General features: G+C 40.6%; 1 protein-coding gene across 1 annotated transcript in view; it reads left to right on the top strand.

The window, feature by feature from the left end:
* DNER (delta/notch like EGF repeat containing) overlaps window positions 1-17,464 on the top strand; it is a 324,742-nt gene that overhangs the window by 269,588 nt on the left and 37,690 nt on the right. The window contains exon 9 of the mRNA XM_029225741.1: window positions 4,998-5,120. Within this exon, the coding sequence (XP_029081574.1) occupies window positions 4,998-5,120 (123 nt within the window). The remainder of the gene's footprint in view (window positions 1-4,997; window positions 5,121-17,464) is intronic.

Below are 17,464 nucleotides of genomic sequence, written 5' to 3' on the forward strand. Positions count from 1 at the left end.
GGAAGAGAAATAATAATTGATAAAGAACAAAGTTAATATGATTTCAGACCCTTATAAGTGTTGTGATGGAAATCGGTTGAGTGCTGTAATGAGTAACTGTTAGGGGAAGGTACTCTGGGTAGTGTGTTTAGAAAATTACCCGAAGAGGTGATTTTTATTCTATTTTGTTTTGTTTGCTGATATAGGTGTGCTTTATTGGTGACTTAAGAGCTATTGCTCTTATGAAGTGGTATTCCAAAATGGGGAACAACTCTTACTACAATCTTCTCTTGATTTACCCAGTATATCAATACATATACGTATATATGTTCCAGGAAAACTCAGTATATCTTAAAAACTGTTGTACGTGTAAAGCAGTTAGGTTCTAGGCCTCGAAGGTTGTAAACAGGGTTTTGCCTACACGAATGGTCAGTGGGACAGTCCAGAGTTGTGGAGGGTGCCAGGCCATCACTTGTGCAAGGGAATCCCAGATGTTTCCAGGTGTTTACTATCTCTGGCCCCCACCCACCAAATTCTAGTAGAATCCTCCAGTCGTTATGATAAGCAATCCCTCCTCCTCCCCAATTTCCAAAACAGCCTCTAAAGGGCAGTACAGCCCCCATTGAGAGCCAGGGTGTTGAGGGTCTCCAGTGACCTCCGGATCTCCTATCCAGTTGTCATTCTTGCTCTTAGAGCCTTTGACACTGTTAACCAGCCCTCCCTGGCTTCCTGTCCTCTCTTGGCTTCCATGACCGCACTCCTTGGGGTTTCCCCCTCTCCTTCCTCCGTCCCTGCTCCGAGTCCCGATTGGGCTTCTTGCTGTCCATCTGCCCATCGACGTAGATCCGACCTTGGTCTCTTTTTCTCCTCTCCATGTTCTTCTTTGATGAAAACTTCAACATCACTTCCAGGCATCTAGCTCCCAAAGTGCTGTTTCTATGCTATTCAAGCTCATTTTCCCAACTGCCACGTGGACCTGGCTACGTGAGCCCCAAGTTAAACGTGTCCAAAATCCAACTGGGCAACTTCCTCTAAAACCTGTTATTCCTTTGGTCATAGTTGTGTTCACGGCAGCATCATCTACTCACACATTTTAGACATGGCAGCCGTCTTAAACTCTCTTTCTCACTCCCCACATCCAGTTGGTTGTTTTGTTCTCTCAAGTCTAAGAAAGTGACTGGAGCTGAATATACAGGATCAAGTCCTGCAAAGATCAGAACACTGGTGATAAAAATCAGTGCCCCAGAAGGGGCTCCTCTGACCCCACCCTTCTGATCTTCGATTTTATTTTAAAATAATTCTTTGGACTAGCTTAATTTTTCTAGACCCTGGGCTGCCCTGAGCTAATTTGTTTGTCCGAATTAATTACCAGCAGGGGGTGGCAGTCTCATTTTCACAGAAGCCTTCTGTTTTGGAAGAGATTCCTTTTTCTTCAAACAGTCCGATTTAGGTTCTTTGGCAGTGTAAAGGGTGTCTTGACATTTCCATAAAGACATTTAAATGTTACCGTCTCTAAAGAAACACTTTTAGAGTATGAAACCTTTATTTTTTTTCCCCCAAGGAAGAAAAACCTCGTCAGCCTAATTATCTCTGTAAAATAACTTCCTCACTTGCTTTTCATGTTGCTAATGGAAAAGGATGATTATACTGTTTTCAAAAAATAAAAACAGTTGTGGAAGATTTCAAGAAATTTGCTTTTGATTTCTGTCTGTATAAATAACACCACAATTCAGAGGTCGAAGATGCTTGTAGGGTTATATATTATCCTTCCAAGTTGATTTTTGAAAGATCTGCTGGGAGGGCAAAACGATCAAAAAGATGCTGCTGGTGATCCTTGTTCCACACTGAGAAGAAGGCAAAAGAGACTTAACTCTATGTGTGTGTGTGTGTATATTTTCTAAAAATTGTGATAAGGGGAATTCCGTGGTGGTCCAGTGGTTATGACTCCATGCTTTCACTGCTGTCGGCACGGGTTCGATCCCTGTTCAGAGAACTAAGATCCCGCAAGCCATGCGGCACGGCCAAAAAAATAAAAATAAAAATAATGATAAAAACCAAATAACATGATATCTATCCTGTTAACAAATTTTTAAGTGTACAGTACAGTATTGTTAACTATATGCACATTGTCGTACAACAGATTTGTGGAAAGTTTTCGTTTTGCGTAACTGAAGCTCTATATCCATTCAACAGCAACTCCCCATTTCCCCTCTCCTCCACCCCAGGAACCACCATTCTATTTTTTTCTTTTATTTATTTACTTATTTTTTAATTTAATTTTGAAATTTTATATTTTTATACAGCAGGTTCTTATTAGTTATCCATTTTACACATATTAGTGTATATATTGACATATATACCACCATTCCATTCTGCCCCTATGAGTTTAACTACTTGAGATCCCTCATATGAGTGGAATCATGAAGCATTTGTCCTTCTGTGACTGGCTTATTTCACTTAGTACATGACCTCAAGGTTCATCCATGTTATAGCATATGACAGGATTTCCTTCTTTTTAAAGACTGAATAATATTCCATTGTATGTATATATCATATCACATTTTCTCTATCCATTCATCTGTTGAGGGACATTTAGAATGTTTCTACCTCTTGGCTATTGTCAGTCATGCCACAATGAACATGGGAATGCAAATATCTCTATGAGATCTTATTTTCAATTCTTTTGGATAAATACTCAGAAGTGGGATTATAGATCATATGGTAATTCTATTTTTAATTTTTGAGGAATCTCTATACTTTTTTTTTATATTTTACGTAGCAGCTGCAGCCTTTTACATTCCCACTAACAGTATATGAAGGTTCCCATTTTTCCACATCCTCAACAACACGTGTTACTTTCTGTTTTGTTTTGTTTCGTTTTATTATGGCCATCTTAACAGTTGTGAGGTGATATCTCCTTGCGGTTTTGCTTTTCATTTCCCTGATGATTAGTGATGTTGAGCACCTTTTTATATACCTGTTGGCCATTTATATTATCTTACACAATTGACAAAAAACAACACGAAGTGCATTAAAGACTTAAACCTAACACCTGAAACTGTAAAACTCCTGAAAGAAAATGTAGGGGAAAACCTTCATAAAATTGGTCTTGGCAATGATATGACAACAATAAAAGCACAGGCAACAAAGGCAAAAATAAAGTGGGACTATATGAGACTAAAAAGCTTCTGCGCAGCAAAGGTAGCAATCAACAGGGTAAAAGGCAACCTTCAGAATGGGAGAAAATATTTGCAAACCATGTCTTTGATAAGGGGTTAATATCTAAAACTCTTGTAAGAAAAAAATTTTCTGGGTGAATCTTGTTCTATAAGGGGTCAGAGAGTAAAGATTTTTGACTTTTCAAGCCATATGGTCTCTGTTGCAACTACTCAATCTACCATTGTAATAAAGCAGCCATAAATAATACATACTTGGATGGGTGTGGCTGTGTCCCAATAAAACTTTATTTATAAAAACAGACTGGGGCAGATTTGGCCTGTGGACCACAGTTTGCTGATCCCTGATCTAGAGCAGGGTTTCTCCGTCTAACTCTATTAACATTTTTGCTGGGTAGGTTTTTGTTGGGGGGCTGTTCTGCGCATCGAAGGATGGCTTGCAGCATCCTTATGCCAGATGCCAGTAACAACCCCTTCCCCTCCACCCCGGTTGTGACAACCCAGAATGTCTCCAAACATTGCCAGATATCTTCTGGGGGACAGAATTGCTGTTGGTTGAGAAACTCTGATCTAGATGATTGAAATAATCTGATGAAGAGTGATAGGAAATATTTCCGTAAAACTACAAGAAGTAGGGGAAGATAGAAGAATGGAAATCCCTAGTGTATTTGCCTCAGGAAGGTCAAGTTCCCCTCAGAGGGGCCACTATCACTGCCTAAATTTGGAAAGCAGTTCAAAAACAACTGAAATGGCAACGTACTGGAAAAGTGCTCCGGAAATAATGCAAATGTGATCTTAACCTACTTTTGTGATAGGAACCAGAAACAGAACAGTTCAACGCATTAGCCTGAGCTAACAGGACTTTCTGAGCTCGAGGGCTGGCTCTGAGTTGCTGGATAGGAGCTCACGGTTCCAGTGCCCACTTGAGCAAGCGTTTATTTTTTCTGCTTATCTGAATTCAGAACCAACATAGGGTGATTTCTGAAAGTGCTCACATGTTTCTCATTGTTTGGACAGGGCCAGACAAAAATGGCCCAGATTCACTGCAAATTGGCAGGAGCACGTGTTTTTGAAAGTTAAAAACAGCCTAACATTCATGAGTGAATCTCAAAGAATGTTGTCTTCTTGTCCTTTAGAATAAACACCTGTTTTGCAAAAAGGAGAGTAAAAGCCATCTTTCTTGAGAAATCGTTGGTTTCTTTTTCTTCATTGCTATTATTCTATTTTTAATAGTTAAAAAACTTAAGCACAACTTACCATATTATAATTTAGATAATTGTCATTTTAAATAAACAAACAAACAAAAAGAAAAACAGCCCACATTTCGCCAGGAAGTTCAGTTAAGCCTTTTTAGCTGAGTTTCTTTTCTGGCTTGAAAAACAAAGGAAATCCGTGGGTCCTTTTCTTCTTGAATAAAATTCTCCCTAGTTAGATATATTTTTCTAATTGATTGGAAGAAAAAGGGCTCCACGTCCTTGAAAGGAGCTGTTTGGCTGTGAGTCCTGTCCCTATTGCTACCTTCTGTGACCACAGCTGATGCACTTAGTAACCCACATCTCCCGTTCACCAGTACCACTGGATGTGACATCATAATGGGACCATCTGGTGGATCAGTGGGATCACTTCTTTTATAGTTGGGCATGACAAAGGGTGATAAGAATAGATTCTTCATAACCTTCCTGGAAATCCACATTTCAGCATACCCCAAGAGACCCAGTTCCTTCAGTCGCATCTATTTGTGCCTTACTTTCCAATGAACACCCACCGCCTTCCCTGTAGGCCGGTCCGGTGTGCGTATAAATGGTACCTGTTTGACTGCAGACTTTTCTCTCTGTCCCTCAGGCTACCATGGCCTCTACTGTGAGGAGGAATACGACGAGTGCCTCTCTGCCCCGTGCCTGAACGCCGCCACCTGCAGGGACCTTGTCAACGGCTATGAGTGCGTGTGCCTGGCAGAGTACAAAGGTGAGCATCACGTGGCCGACTAGTGCCAGCAAGGTTCTCAGTGACGTCATGGATTTCTCCACGTACATGCGTAAACCTCTAATTGGAGTGTGAAGTTGTTGAGAATAAGAGTCAGATGCTGGCAGTGGGATGATGTATGGGGCTGAAAAGAACAGTTTGGAAGTCTCTGGTTTCCTCTTGATAAACTGAAAAATCTGCCTCCCGCCCTTTCCTTCTTCTTGTATCCTTCCTCTCTTCTCTGTTGAATGTGTTAAACGCTGACGATAAAAAATGATATTAAGTGGACTTTCAGACACAGGTCAGAGGACACAGCCATGGAATCCGGGGGGAGGAAAGCAGTGCTTGCTGGACGAGGAGAGGATGCCGTGCTTTTTGGTGGAGGAGGCAAGTGGAGTCTCACATGTTGGCGAAAAAAGGTTCACTCTCGTTAAATGAGTCATTAAAAAGGAGACACATGTTAGTTCATTTGAGTGGACATGTGTCAGAGTCACTCTGGATAAACAGCTGACATTCACCGAGTGTTTATCACATTCAGACCCTGTTGTAAGTCCTTACGTGCATGAACTCATAAAAGAGGCCTGACAGTAACCGGAGAGGTGGTAGTGTCAGCCCTCAGGAGCCCAGCCAGCATGGTCCTGAAAGCCCTTCCATCTCCTCCCCAGCAGGCTCACAGGTGTGGCTTTATTGGAGCCCTGACACCCTCAGCCGGCGCTGTGGCAGGACGCTGGGTCATCAGCTAATTTGTGCACATTTCTCTAAGTCACGACTCCCAGGCTGGTGTAGATTTTTGTAATGCTTTTGAGGGCTCTATTTATAGCCATTTCACTTAACCTCTTTCTCCCACCACCGCTTACTTGATACCATCCATCTGCCAGTGACCTCACATTGTAGCCGACTTTGCTTCTCTTTGCATGGATCCATCTTTATTTAGAGGTCTTTCTGGTGAGCCTCGAGGGTTTGTAGGGCACATGGATGAACTTGACCTAGCCCCTGGATGGAGGGGCTGAAGCTGGGTCAGGTCTTGGCTTTATGTTTGGCACATCTGATGCTTCTCATGGACTATAATGCCCACTTAGAGCCAAACTCCACCAATTCCCATGAGGACAGATGTGCTGGCTTCATCCACATGGATTTCAGTTCTAAGTAGATCAGAACGTTGAGAAATAGGAAGTCCGCTCAAGTCTGGAAAGAATAAAGGAGCAATGAATTAGGAGACCTAGGTAGCTCATCCTCATTGTGCCATTGGATTACTGATGACCCTGGATCAACCTTTTCAACCGACTTGTCTTTATTTTGTCTGTTTAAAGAAAGGGCAGTAATGCTTACTGAGAGATTTTGAGATTCTTCAATGACAGAATGAGTAGTGGTGGATGTGCTTCCAATTTTAAATTCCAAAATTCTTTAGTTTATGATAGAGTTTTATGGAGTAAATTTCATCTTTATGAATGACAAAATTATTAATTGGGTATACTCTGAATTTGCCTCTTATGTTCCTGGCTTTGAAGCGTTGCTCATGCTGTCATGACCAAGAAATAAAAAACGAAACTGTATATGATGACCCACTAGTGACTCCACAAATTCATGGACTGTGATCCTAGCTTTGTTCACCTCCTTCTTCCATTTTTCTCAAGGAGTATTCCCGAATTTCGCTGCTTTCCTCAAGCCTCATATTAAATCACTCACTCATAGGATAGAACAAATTTCATGTCCATCTTCATGGAAAGAAAGAGAGGTTATAATCTGTAAACACCTTCAAATTTCTCTAGTTTTCCAACGAGCAGTGGTTCTCAAACTTGAGCATATGTTAGAATCTGCTGGTGGGCTTCTTACAACATAGTTTGCTGGGCCCCACCCCTATCTAGGGTAGGGCCCAAGAATTTGAATTTCTGGTAAGTTCTCAGATGATGTTGATATGCTGGGCCTGTGCCACCCTTTGAGAAGCCCTGTCGTACAAACTCATCTGCAGTCACAACCACTCAAATTTTATTGTCTTCCTTATTACCTGATCACATGCTCCCCATTCTGCTCAAGGTTAATCCTTCCATATATGCTCCTTGTTCCACCCCTTCTGTCTTTCTGTGACCTTCCTCCATCAGTTACAGACGCCCTGCTGTGGATAACTTAAGAAGGTAGAGTTGACTCGAGATGACTCAAGACCCTGGAGGGGATCTCAAACACATTTGAGGATGTGGGTTTTTGTGGAAAGGGTGCGGTGCTGGGAGCCTTTGTGTACCACAGGGTTAGGGGATAGGGTTCTGGAGAGAATGGAGGACTCAATGACCAGCTGAGCCCAAAAGACCCTTCAGCTTATAGAGAGGGAAAACGTGCTATAGTGTGCTGCACTTGACTCTACGAGGCAAAGGGCTCTCCTGATCTCATGGATCCTGGCTGCCCTCTAAGAGGATTGCAGTTAGGCTGAGCTGGTCCTTTGTGTGTGTGTGTGTGAATGAGCTCCTGCTCACACCTGGAGAACCTTGAGAACCCCAAATTGGGAGGCCATGTAGACAGGGCTAACTTGCCTGGCCTGTCCAGCACTGGAGGAATCTCCAGTATCATCTCTCTCTGCCTGAGGTTGCCAACCTCAAGCCTGGCCAGTCCAGGGAGCCTGTACCAGCAACTCAACAAGGGGAAAAAAATTTAGGAAGTAAAAACAAAATTGCAACAAACCCCACAACTCTAAACATTCAAGAAGGGAAGTAAAAAAAAGTAATGTATACCACTCAAAATTGAATTTAGATCTGGAAAAGCAAAAGGAGGAAGTATGTCATGATAGAAGTAAGAATATGAGGGAATGGAAACCATGAGTGAAAAGACGTGAAATGTGGAGAAAAGGTGAAGAGAGATGTTTCATCTGAATGATGGATGTTGCGGAAGAAGAGAGAACACATGGAAATAAAACCAGAATCAACCAACTACTAGGGAGAAGTCTATGAGATGAAGAAAATTGAAATTTCCAAATAGAATGGGATTACAAAATGCCAGAGGATTAATGAGGGAGATGATACGTAATTTGCAATTTCCTGGTAGAATTTCCAAATCCAAGAACACTGAGAATAGTTTTTACAAGATTCTTCATAGTGAGTACAAGTTACACACAAAAGAATCAAATCAGCATTGAACTGCTGCTCTTCTCTAAAATGAAGCTAACAACAGTGAAGAGTGTTTTAGATTTTTCAATGAAAATGTCTGGTTGTTAAAGGTTCATTTGTATTTGAGGGGTAAAGAAAGACATTTTGTACATTTAAGGATACAGAAAACATAACACCATGTACCCTCTCTAAGAAAATTATTTTCCAAGGTATTCTTATCAAATTGGAACTAAATCAGAACAAAGATAACCAGATAGGGGACGATGGAGAACAGGAGGAAAAGGGTTGAGCAGACTTCTTTACATGCGGGGATAAACCTAAATAGATGACATTCGTATGATTGTAAATACTAATTTAATGGTAAAGAAAAGTCTCTTGAAAAAATAGACATGCCTACTATATGAATTATTATTGCTGCATAGTGAATTATTGTAAGGTAGTTGCTTAAAACAACCCCCTTTTATTATCTAACAGTTTCCTAGGTCCAGGCATGGATTAATGGATTCCCTGTTCAAGGTCTGGAATCCAACGCTGGAATCAGGGTGTTGGTTGAGCTGAGCTCTCATCTGAGGCTTAAATAGGGAAGGATCAGCTTCCAAGTCCCCTCAAGTGGTTGGCAGAATTCATATCCTTGCAGCTGTAGAATTCTTGACATTCTGCTTCTTGAAAGCCAGGAGAGGCCTGAACCCTCTTAAAGGTCTCACCTGGTTAGGTCAGGCCCACCTAAGGTTAACTCAAAGTCAACTGATTAGATACTGTAACAGCATCTTCAGAATCTCTTAACCTTTGCCAAATGCTATTGATTAGAAGCTCACACTCAAAAGGAGGGAGTTATATAAGGGTGGTCACCCTAGAGTGTGTCACTACATCTGTTCTTAAGGAAAATTTAAATGACCAAACTAAAATTTCATATTATTTTAACCAAGTCCATGAGTTGGTGGGTGTTGGGAAGGATTGGAAGGCATACAAGTGTGTTAAAGATCTCATCTCAATGGGCAGGTAAAGTGATATTTCATTTTGATATATTTATAGAGACATTTAGGTTTGGGTTTAAGCAGGAATGTAAACCCTAGCAAAGTAGCAATAAATGAGAGAACTTCTAAAGTAAGAGTGATGGGCAGGTGTTGAGGGGTAGGGTAGAAGGTATTAAAGAGAAGCAGAAGTGGGTAATTCATGCCCTCCAATCCAGAGGAAGAGTGAGTGAGGGGAGGAGAGAGGTCAAAAGATTCTGGGCCTTTCTCTCCTTAGGGTATGGACATTCTTTCCCTCTTTGGAAGCATTTATCCCAACATATATTTACATATAATATGTCTGTATAAACTTAGGAAACTATCAGATGGGTGGGCATCAATTCTTAACTCGTACTTACCTCTGGAGTTAGAACTTGGATAAGTGGTGTGTTGGGGGGAGGATTGGAACTTTAACTTCTTACTTACATATGTGCTTTTTTAAGTGGTGATTTTTTACTCTTTTCTGTTTTTAAAAAACTTAAACAAATGAATATAACTTCCTAAAAAGAATGAATGCAATAGAAAGTCAGGCAAGACAGCTAAGAACATTTTGAAAACGGAAAGCTGTGAGGGGGAACTCATTCCAGATGTTGAAACCCATTGTAATGCCGCAGTTATTATTACATCCCCATGTTATGGGTGCAAGAATGGACAGCTAACCAAAACTGAATAATGGCCCAGAATAATCGTCTATAATAATATATGACTCTTAACAAGGAATTGCTATGAATGGGATGGGAATTCTTTTCTAATAAATGGTGCTAGAAAAACTGAGTTGCTAAACAGAAAAAAAGAAATGTTCTTACACACACACTTCTAAATAAATTCCATATGAAGTGAAAAAAACTGACTCTTGTTTGACTTTGCCTCCTCCTATACTTACTTGCCCCTTTCTTCCTTTTTCTTTTACAACCAAATTTCCTTAGAGTTGGTATAGATGATGCCTCTTATTTCCTTAAATTTTCTTTTCTTAATCTTCTTTAATTTGGATATCATCAGTACCATTCCGATAAATGGATCTAGCAGTGGCCTAATTGAAGACTGAAACTCCAAAGCCTGCCTCTCCAGCTTCCAACTTCACATTCTTGCCCTTTTGCTTCATGATTACTGGGTCCCTTTTGAAACTCACCCTGCTTTAGCTTCCATGGCTCCGTTCCTCCCCCCACCCTCACCCCCCAACCCTACTCTTCCCTCCTGGCCTTCTTGGAATGAATCCTTGCTCTCTGGACACCATGAATGCAAGTGGTTCCCAGACTTTTCTTCTTGGCCCTTTTTTCTCTCCTCCTCTTTCCCCTTATCCAGTCCTATGGCTGCATCCATTGTCAGAAATGTTGATCTCCAAACAGGTGTGATTTCTCTTTCCTGAACTCTCCAAGCATTTTCTTAATATTTTCTATGACAGTTATGGTCAACCCTGTAGTCAGTACTTTCTGGCTCGAGACTTTCCTTTCCCTGACACTAAATTAGAATCTCCTGAATGGCAGTGACTACACAGGTTCTTTTTTTTTTTTTTTAAATGCTCATCAGCTCTTGATATGGTGGCTTACACACAGCACATGCTCCACAGCTACCTGTACTTGAATGGAAGCTACTGCTTAACACCCTAATTAAATAAAGCAAGGCAACTCGAACATTTTCCCAGTACGTTTCCACTGTGGATCATGAAATTGTTAGAAGCAAAATACATGGAGGGACTCCTAGTAATCTCCCTTCAGACATACTGAAATGCTGATACTTCTTTAAAACTAGTCCAGGGCTTCCCTGGTGGCGCAGCGGTTGAGAGTCCGCCTGCCGATGCAGGGGACACGGGTTCGTGCCCCGGTCCAGGAAGATCCCACATGCCGCGGAGCGGCTGGGCCCGTGAGCCATGGCCGCTGAGCCTGCGCGTCCGGAGCCTGTGCTCCGCAAGGGGAGAGGCCACAACAGTGAGAGGCCCGCGTACCACAAAAAAAACAACAACAAAAAACTAGTCCAGAGCTAATTCACAATGAGACTTTCAAGACTTTAGTTAGTGTTCATCACATTATAGTTTCAAGAAGTCAAGTTACAGCCCAACATTGTGTTGAATTATTATTTATAGCAGAACAAATTTAATGGTCAAGACTATACTCATTTGGAATTTTTGGTGACAGAAGTTAGAAAGAAAATACTTCAGTTTTTAATTATGAAAATAATGTAGCAACAATGATAACAATTTAGAAAACTGAGAAAATTTCATAACTCATAGCTTTACAGCGGAACACAAGAGCCATAATCACCTGTATTAATTCCGTCCTTTTTAATATCTGTGTTTTTACAGTTACAATTGATTATACCTACAAGTTGGTATTACCCTTCTCAGGCTTACCATTATTTATGTTTGATTTAGAAATTGTTAGCAAGTTTTATTAGTTCTATTTTAAACGGCGATGTGACGTTCCCATGGGGTAATATTTATCCATTCCCTTGCTATAGCTGAAGTGAAGCTACTGTAAATAATTCTGGAATGAACATCTTTATTCATATAATTTTCATACTTTCTGGATTTTGGGGGGATAGAGTCTCAGAAATAAGATCATTGGGTTATGAGTTTGATCACGTTGTACTGAATTGTTTGTTTTTAAAGTCTACAGAAATTTATGATTGAAAGGATGTGAACTCTTTCTTTGTTGGTTAGAATTATTTCCTCTGTATAACCAGTGAACAAGAATTTCTGGGTATTTTCTGTACCTGTCCCTTCTCAAGTACTGTGATTGATAGAAAAATGGATAAATCAGGACTTTTCCTTCATCAGGCTATTATTTAAGCAGAAGAGTGGACTGAGACTGGCAAACACAAGGAATAATGAAGTGAAGGTCGAGATCTCAATTGTAACATCTGAAACAGCTTGGAAAAAGTTAAGTTCTGTGAGGTTGAAATACTGGAAAGCTTTTCATGGAAGGAATCAGTTTGAATAAAATAAGATGATGTCCAGATTGGTCGAAGATGGTGGAGTAGAAAGACGTGCGCTCACTCCTTCCTGTGAGAGCACTGGAATCACAACTAACTGCTAAACTGCCATTGACAAGAAGACACTGGAACTCACCAAAAAGATACCCCACATCCAGAGACAAAGGAGAAGCCACAATGAGATGGTAGGAGGGGGGCAATCACAGTAAAATCAAATCCCATAACTGTTGGGTGGGTGGCTCACAAACTTGAGAACACTTATACCACAGAAGTCCACCCACTGGAGTGAAGGTTCTGAGCCCCACGTCAGGCTTCCCAACCTGGGGGTCCGGCAACGGGAGGAGGAATTCCTAGAGAATCAGAGTCTGAAGGCTAGCGGGATTTGACTGTAGGATTTCAACAGGACTGGGGAATACAGAGACTCCACTCCTGGAGGGCACACACAAAGTAGTATGCACATCGGGACCCAGGGGAAGGAGCAGTGACCCCAGGGGAGACGGAACCAGACCTACCTACTAGTGTTGGAGGGTCTCCTGCAGAGGCAGGTGGTGGCTGTGGCTCACCATGGGGACAAGGACACTGGCGTCAGAAGTTCTGGGAAGTACTACTTGGTATGGTCCCTCCCAGAGTCAACCATTAGCCCCACCAAAGAGCCTGTAGCCTCCAGTGCTGGGTCGCCTCAGGCCAACCAACCAACAGGGAGGCAACTCAGCCCCACCCATCAGCAGACAAGTGGATTACAGTTTTCCTGAGCTCTGCCCACCAGAGCAACACCCAGCTCTACCCACCACCAGTCCCTCCCATCAGGAAGCTTGCATAAGCCTCTTAGATAGCCTCATCCACCAGAGGGCAGACAGCAGAAGCAAGAAGAACTACAATCCGGCAGCCTGTGGAATGAAAACCACATTCACAGAAAGACAGACAAAATGAAAAGGTAGAGGACTCTGTACCAGATGAAGGAACAAGATAAAACCCAAGAAAAACAACTAAATGAAGTGGAGATAGGCAACCTTCCAGAAAAAGGATTCAGAATAATGATAACGAAGATGATCCAGGACCTCGGAAACATAATGGAGGCAAAGATCGAGAAGATGCAAGAAATGTTTAACAAAGACCTAGAAGAATTAAAAAACAAACAACTAGAAGAATTAAAGAACAAACAGAGATGAACAATACAATAACTGAAATGAAAAATACACTAGAAGGAATCAATAGCAGAATAACTGAGGCAGAAGAACGATTAAGTGACCTGGAAGACAGAATGGTGGAATCCACTGCTATGGAACAGAATAAAGAAAGAAGAATGAAAAGAAATGAAGACAGACTAAGAGACCTCTGGGACAATATCAAACGCGCCAACATTTGCCTTATAGGGGTCCCAGAAGGAAAAGAGAGAGAGAAAGGACCCGAGAAAATATTTGAAGAGATTATAGTCGAAAACTTCCCTAACATGGGAAGTGAAATAACCACCCAAGTCCAGGAAGCGCAGAGTCCCAGGCAGGATAAACCCAAGGAGAAACACACCAAGACACATAGTAATCAAATTCACAAAAATTAAAGACAAGGAAAAGTTATTGAAAGCAGCAAGGGAAAAATGACAAATAACATACAAGGGAACTCCCATAAGGTTAACAGCTGATTTCTCAGCAGAAACTCTACAAGCCACAGGGAGTGGCACAATATATTTAAAGGGATGAAAGGGAAAAACCTACAACCAAGATTACTCTAGCGGCAAGGATCTCATTCAGACAATGGAGAAATCGAAAGCTTTACAGACAAGCAAAAGCTAAGAGAATTCAGCACCACCAAACCAGCTCTACAACAAATGCTAAAGGAACTTCTCTAAGTGGGAAACATAAGAGAAGAAAAGGACCTACAAAAAAACAAACCCATAACAATTAAAATGGTAATAGGAGCATACATATAGATAATTACCTTTAATGTGAATGGATTAAATGCTCCAACCAAAAGACACAGGCTTACTGAATGGATATAAAAACAAGACCCATATATATGCTGTCGACAAGAAACCCACTTCAGACCTAGGGACACATACAGACTGAAAGTGAGGGGATGGAAAAAGATATTCCATGCAAATGGAAATCAAAAGAAAGCTGGAGTAGCAATATTCATATCAGATAAAATAGACTTTAAAATAAAGAATGTTGTAAGAGACAAGGAAGGATACTGCATAATGATCAAGGGATCAATCCAAGAAGAAGATATAACAATTATATATGTATATGCACCCAACACAGGAGCACCTCAATACATAAGGCAACTGCTAACAGCTATAAAAGAGAAATTAACAGTAACACAATAATAGTGGGGGACTTTAACACCTCACTTACACAAATGGACAGATCATACGGACAGAAAATTAATAAAGAAACACAAGCTTTAAATGACACAATAGACCAGACAGATTTAATTGATATTTATAGGACATTCCATCCAAAAACAGCAGGTTACACTTTCTTCTCAAGTGCACACAGAATTCTTCAGAATAGATCACATCTTGGGTCACAAATCAAGCCTCGGTAAATTTTAGAAAATTGAAATCATATCAAGCATCTCTTCTGATCACAATGCTGTGAGATTAGAAATCAATTACAGAATGGATCTTGCTGTGATTTATGTCATAGAGTGTTCTTCCTATGTTTTCCTCTAAGAGTGTTAGAGGTCTTTACATTTAGGTCTTTAATCCATTTTGAGTTTATTTTTGTGTATGGAGTTAGACCCACCTCCTAGAGAAATGGAAATAATAACAAAAATAAACACATGGGACCTAATGAAACTTAAAAGCTTTTGCACAGCAAAGGAAAACATAAACAACACGGAAAGACAACCCTCACAATGGGAGAAAATATTTGCAAATGAAGCAACTGGCAAAGGACTAATCTCCAAAATTTACAAGCAGCCCATGCAGCTCAATATCAAAAAAACAAAGAGCCCAATCCAAAAATGGGCAGAAGACCTAAATAGACATTTCTCCAAAGAAGATATACAGATTGCCAACAAACACATGAAAGGATGCTCAACATCACTAATCATTAGAGAAATGCAAATCAAAACTACAACGAGGTATCACCTCACACCAGTCAGAATGGCCATCATCAAAAAATCTAGAAACAATAAATGCTGGAGAGGGTGTGGAGAAAAGGGAACACTCTTGCACTGTTGGTGGGAATGTAAATTGATACAGCCACTATGGAGAACAGTATGGAGGTTCCTTAAAAAACTACAAATAGAATTACCACATGACCCAGCAATCCCACTACTGGGCATATACCCAGAGAAAAGCATAATTCAAAAAGACACATGCACCCCAATGTTCATTGCAGCACTATTTACAATAGCCAACTCACGGAAGCAACCTAAATGCTGGTTGACAGATGAATGGATAAAGAAGATGTGGCACATATATACAATGGAATATTACTCAGCCATAAAAAGGAACGAAATTGGGTCATCTGTAGAGACGTGGATGGATCTAGAGACTGTCATACAGAGTGAAGTAAGTCAGAAAGAGAAAACAAATATCATATATTAATGCATATGTGTGGAATCTAGAAAAATGGTACAGGTGAACTGGTTTGCAAGGCAGAAATAGAGACACAGATGTAAAGAACAAATGTATGGACTCCAAGGGGGGAAAGCAGCGGGGTGTGGTGGTGGTGTGATGAATTCGGCGATTGGGATTGACATGTATACACTGATGTGTATAAAATGGATGACTAATAAGAACCTGCTGTATAAAATATAAAGAAATAAAATAAAATAAAAAGAGTAGATAAATATTATACAGCAGTAGAAATGAATGAACTGAAACTACACCCATCAACAATGAAGAATCTTAAAGATGTAATGTTGAACAAAAGAAGCAAATTATAGAGGAACACAAACAGCATGATTCCATTTATATTAAATTTGAGAACAGACAAAACTAAACATTATATCATGTAGAGATATATTCAAAGGTGGTAAGAGTATAAAGGAAAAGCAAAGAAGTGATTTTGCTTTGAGAAAAGCAAACATTGAGAAATGTTTTACTTTTTATCCTGGATGATGGCTACACAGGTACTTACATTATTACTATTCTTTCAAGTAAACTCCAGTGTTTTGTGCATGCTTCTGTATATAAGGTATCTGTCACAATAAAACTAAAATATTTAAGTTAAAAAAAAAAAGATGATGTCTTCAAGTGAATAGGAATTTCAAAGGATACTTCAAGTTAATTTTCTTTACCTGGCTTAATTTTATTGGAGATAAAATAAAGATTTTTCAGTTTTCAAAATATTAACCACGACTGAATTGTGATGACACCAGAGATTTATAATTGGAGCATGACTCTTTGAATTTTTGCTCATTTTAATTCTAAAGTTAACTGTTATAAAGAGCCCTGTTGGAATAAAGATCTTTTCAGAAATGTTTCCTCTCTATCCCTTAATATGAAAAGTATGAATTTTATTAGTTTTGACTGAATTACAGTTTATTTTTGCTTGAGACTAAACATAAGTTTCGTAATCGTGTGTGCTCCATCCCTTGCCAATGGGTGATGCATGTGTCATTCCACAGGCTTAGTTTGAAGTGTGGACCTGATTTTCCCTGACAAAATAGAGTATTTTTGAGGCAGATTTGGAATGGCTTCTCACTCCTCTAGCAATCCTACCTGTGTGTCGGCCAAAGTACACAGACTTTCGCCCCTCCTGAAAGGACAGGATTCTGGTGGTATAGCCGTAATTTCTTTTGCGAGGTAAGATATGGCCTCTGCTCAGAAGGACCTCAGAGATTTTGGGGAGATCATGCAGGAGGACAGATAAGTTATGATTTAAGACCATAAACTCTGTAACAGTGGAATCTTACTGTGCTCTCAATACACAGTGGCAGAAGAATGGAGTTCTGCCTTGGGAGAGTCAGCTTCAGCTTTCCATGAGTTGGGCTTTGGCATTGAGAATGTGCTGGGGGAAGACCAGCTTGGGAGAGAGGGCGAAGTCTGGTGTTATGGTCAGAGGACATGGGATGCCCAACACTCAGTGTTGTGCAAGGGCCTAGGGGCCCTGGGGGTGCAGACAAGGGGAGCCCAGGAGGCCTTAGGAGGGGAGTTGGAGGGGACATACCCTGGACATCTCAGGGGTATTCATGACTGTCCCTGCTCTGCATTTAAGATTTCTAGCTCATAGCTGTTCAGTTCTGATCAGTGACCTGAGCAACATGACAAATATTTCTTACACAGGGCTTAGCAAGGCTTAGAGGATAGAAACAGGAGTCAGCAGAGTGCTCTCAGGGGACCTTTAAGCCCATCTTGCTTTGTAGT

The sequence above is a fragment of the Monodon monoceros genome, unplaced genomic scaffold, assembly GCF_005190385.1.
Source record: "Monodon monoceros isolate NGI ecotype Baffin Bay Population unplaced genomic scaffold, NGI_Narwhal_1 Super_Scaffold_16, whole genome shotgun sequence".
NCBI classification, from domain to species: Eukaryota; Metazoa; Chordata; class Mammalia; order Artiodactyla; family Monodontidae; genus Monodon; species Monodon monoceros.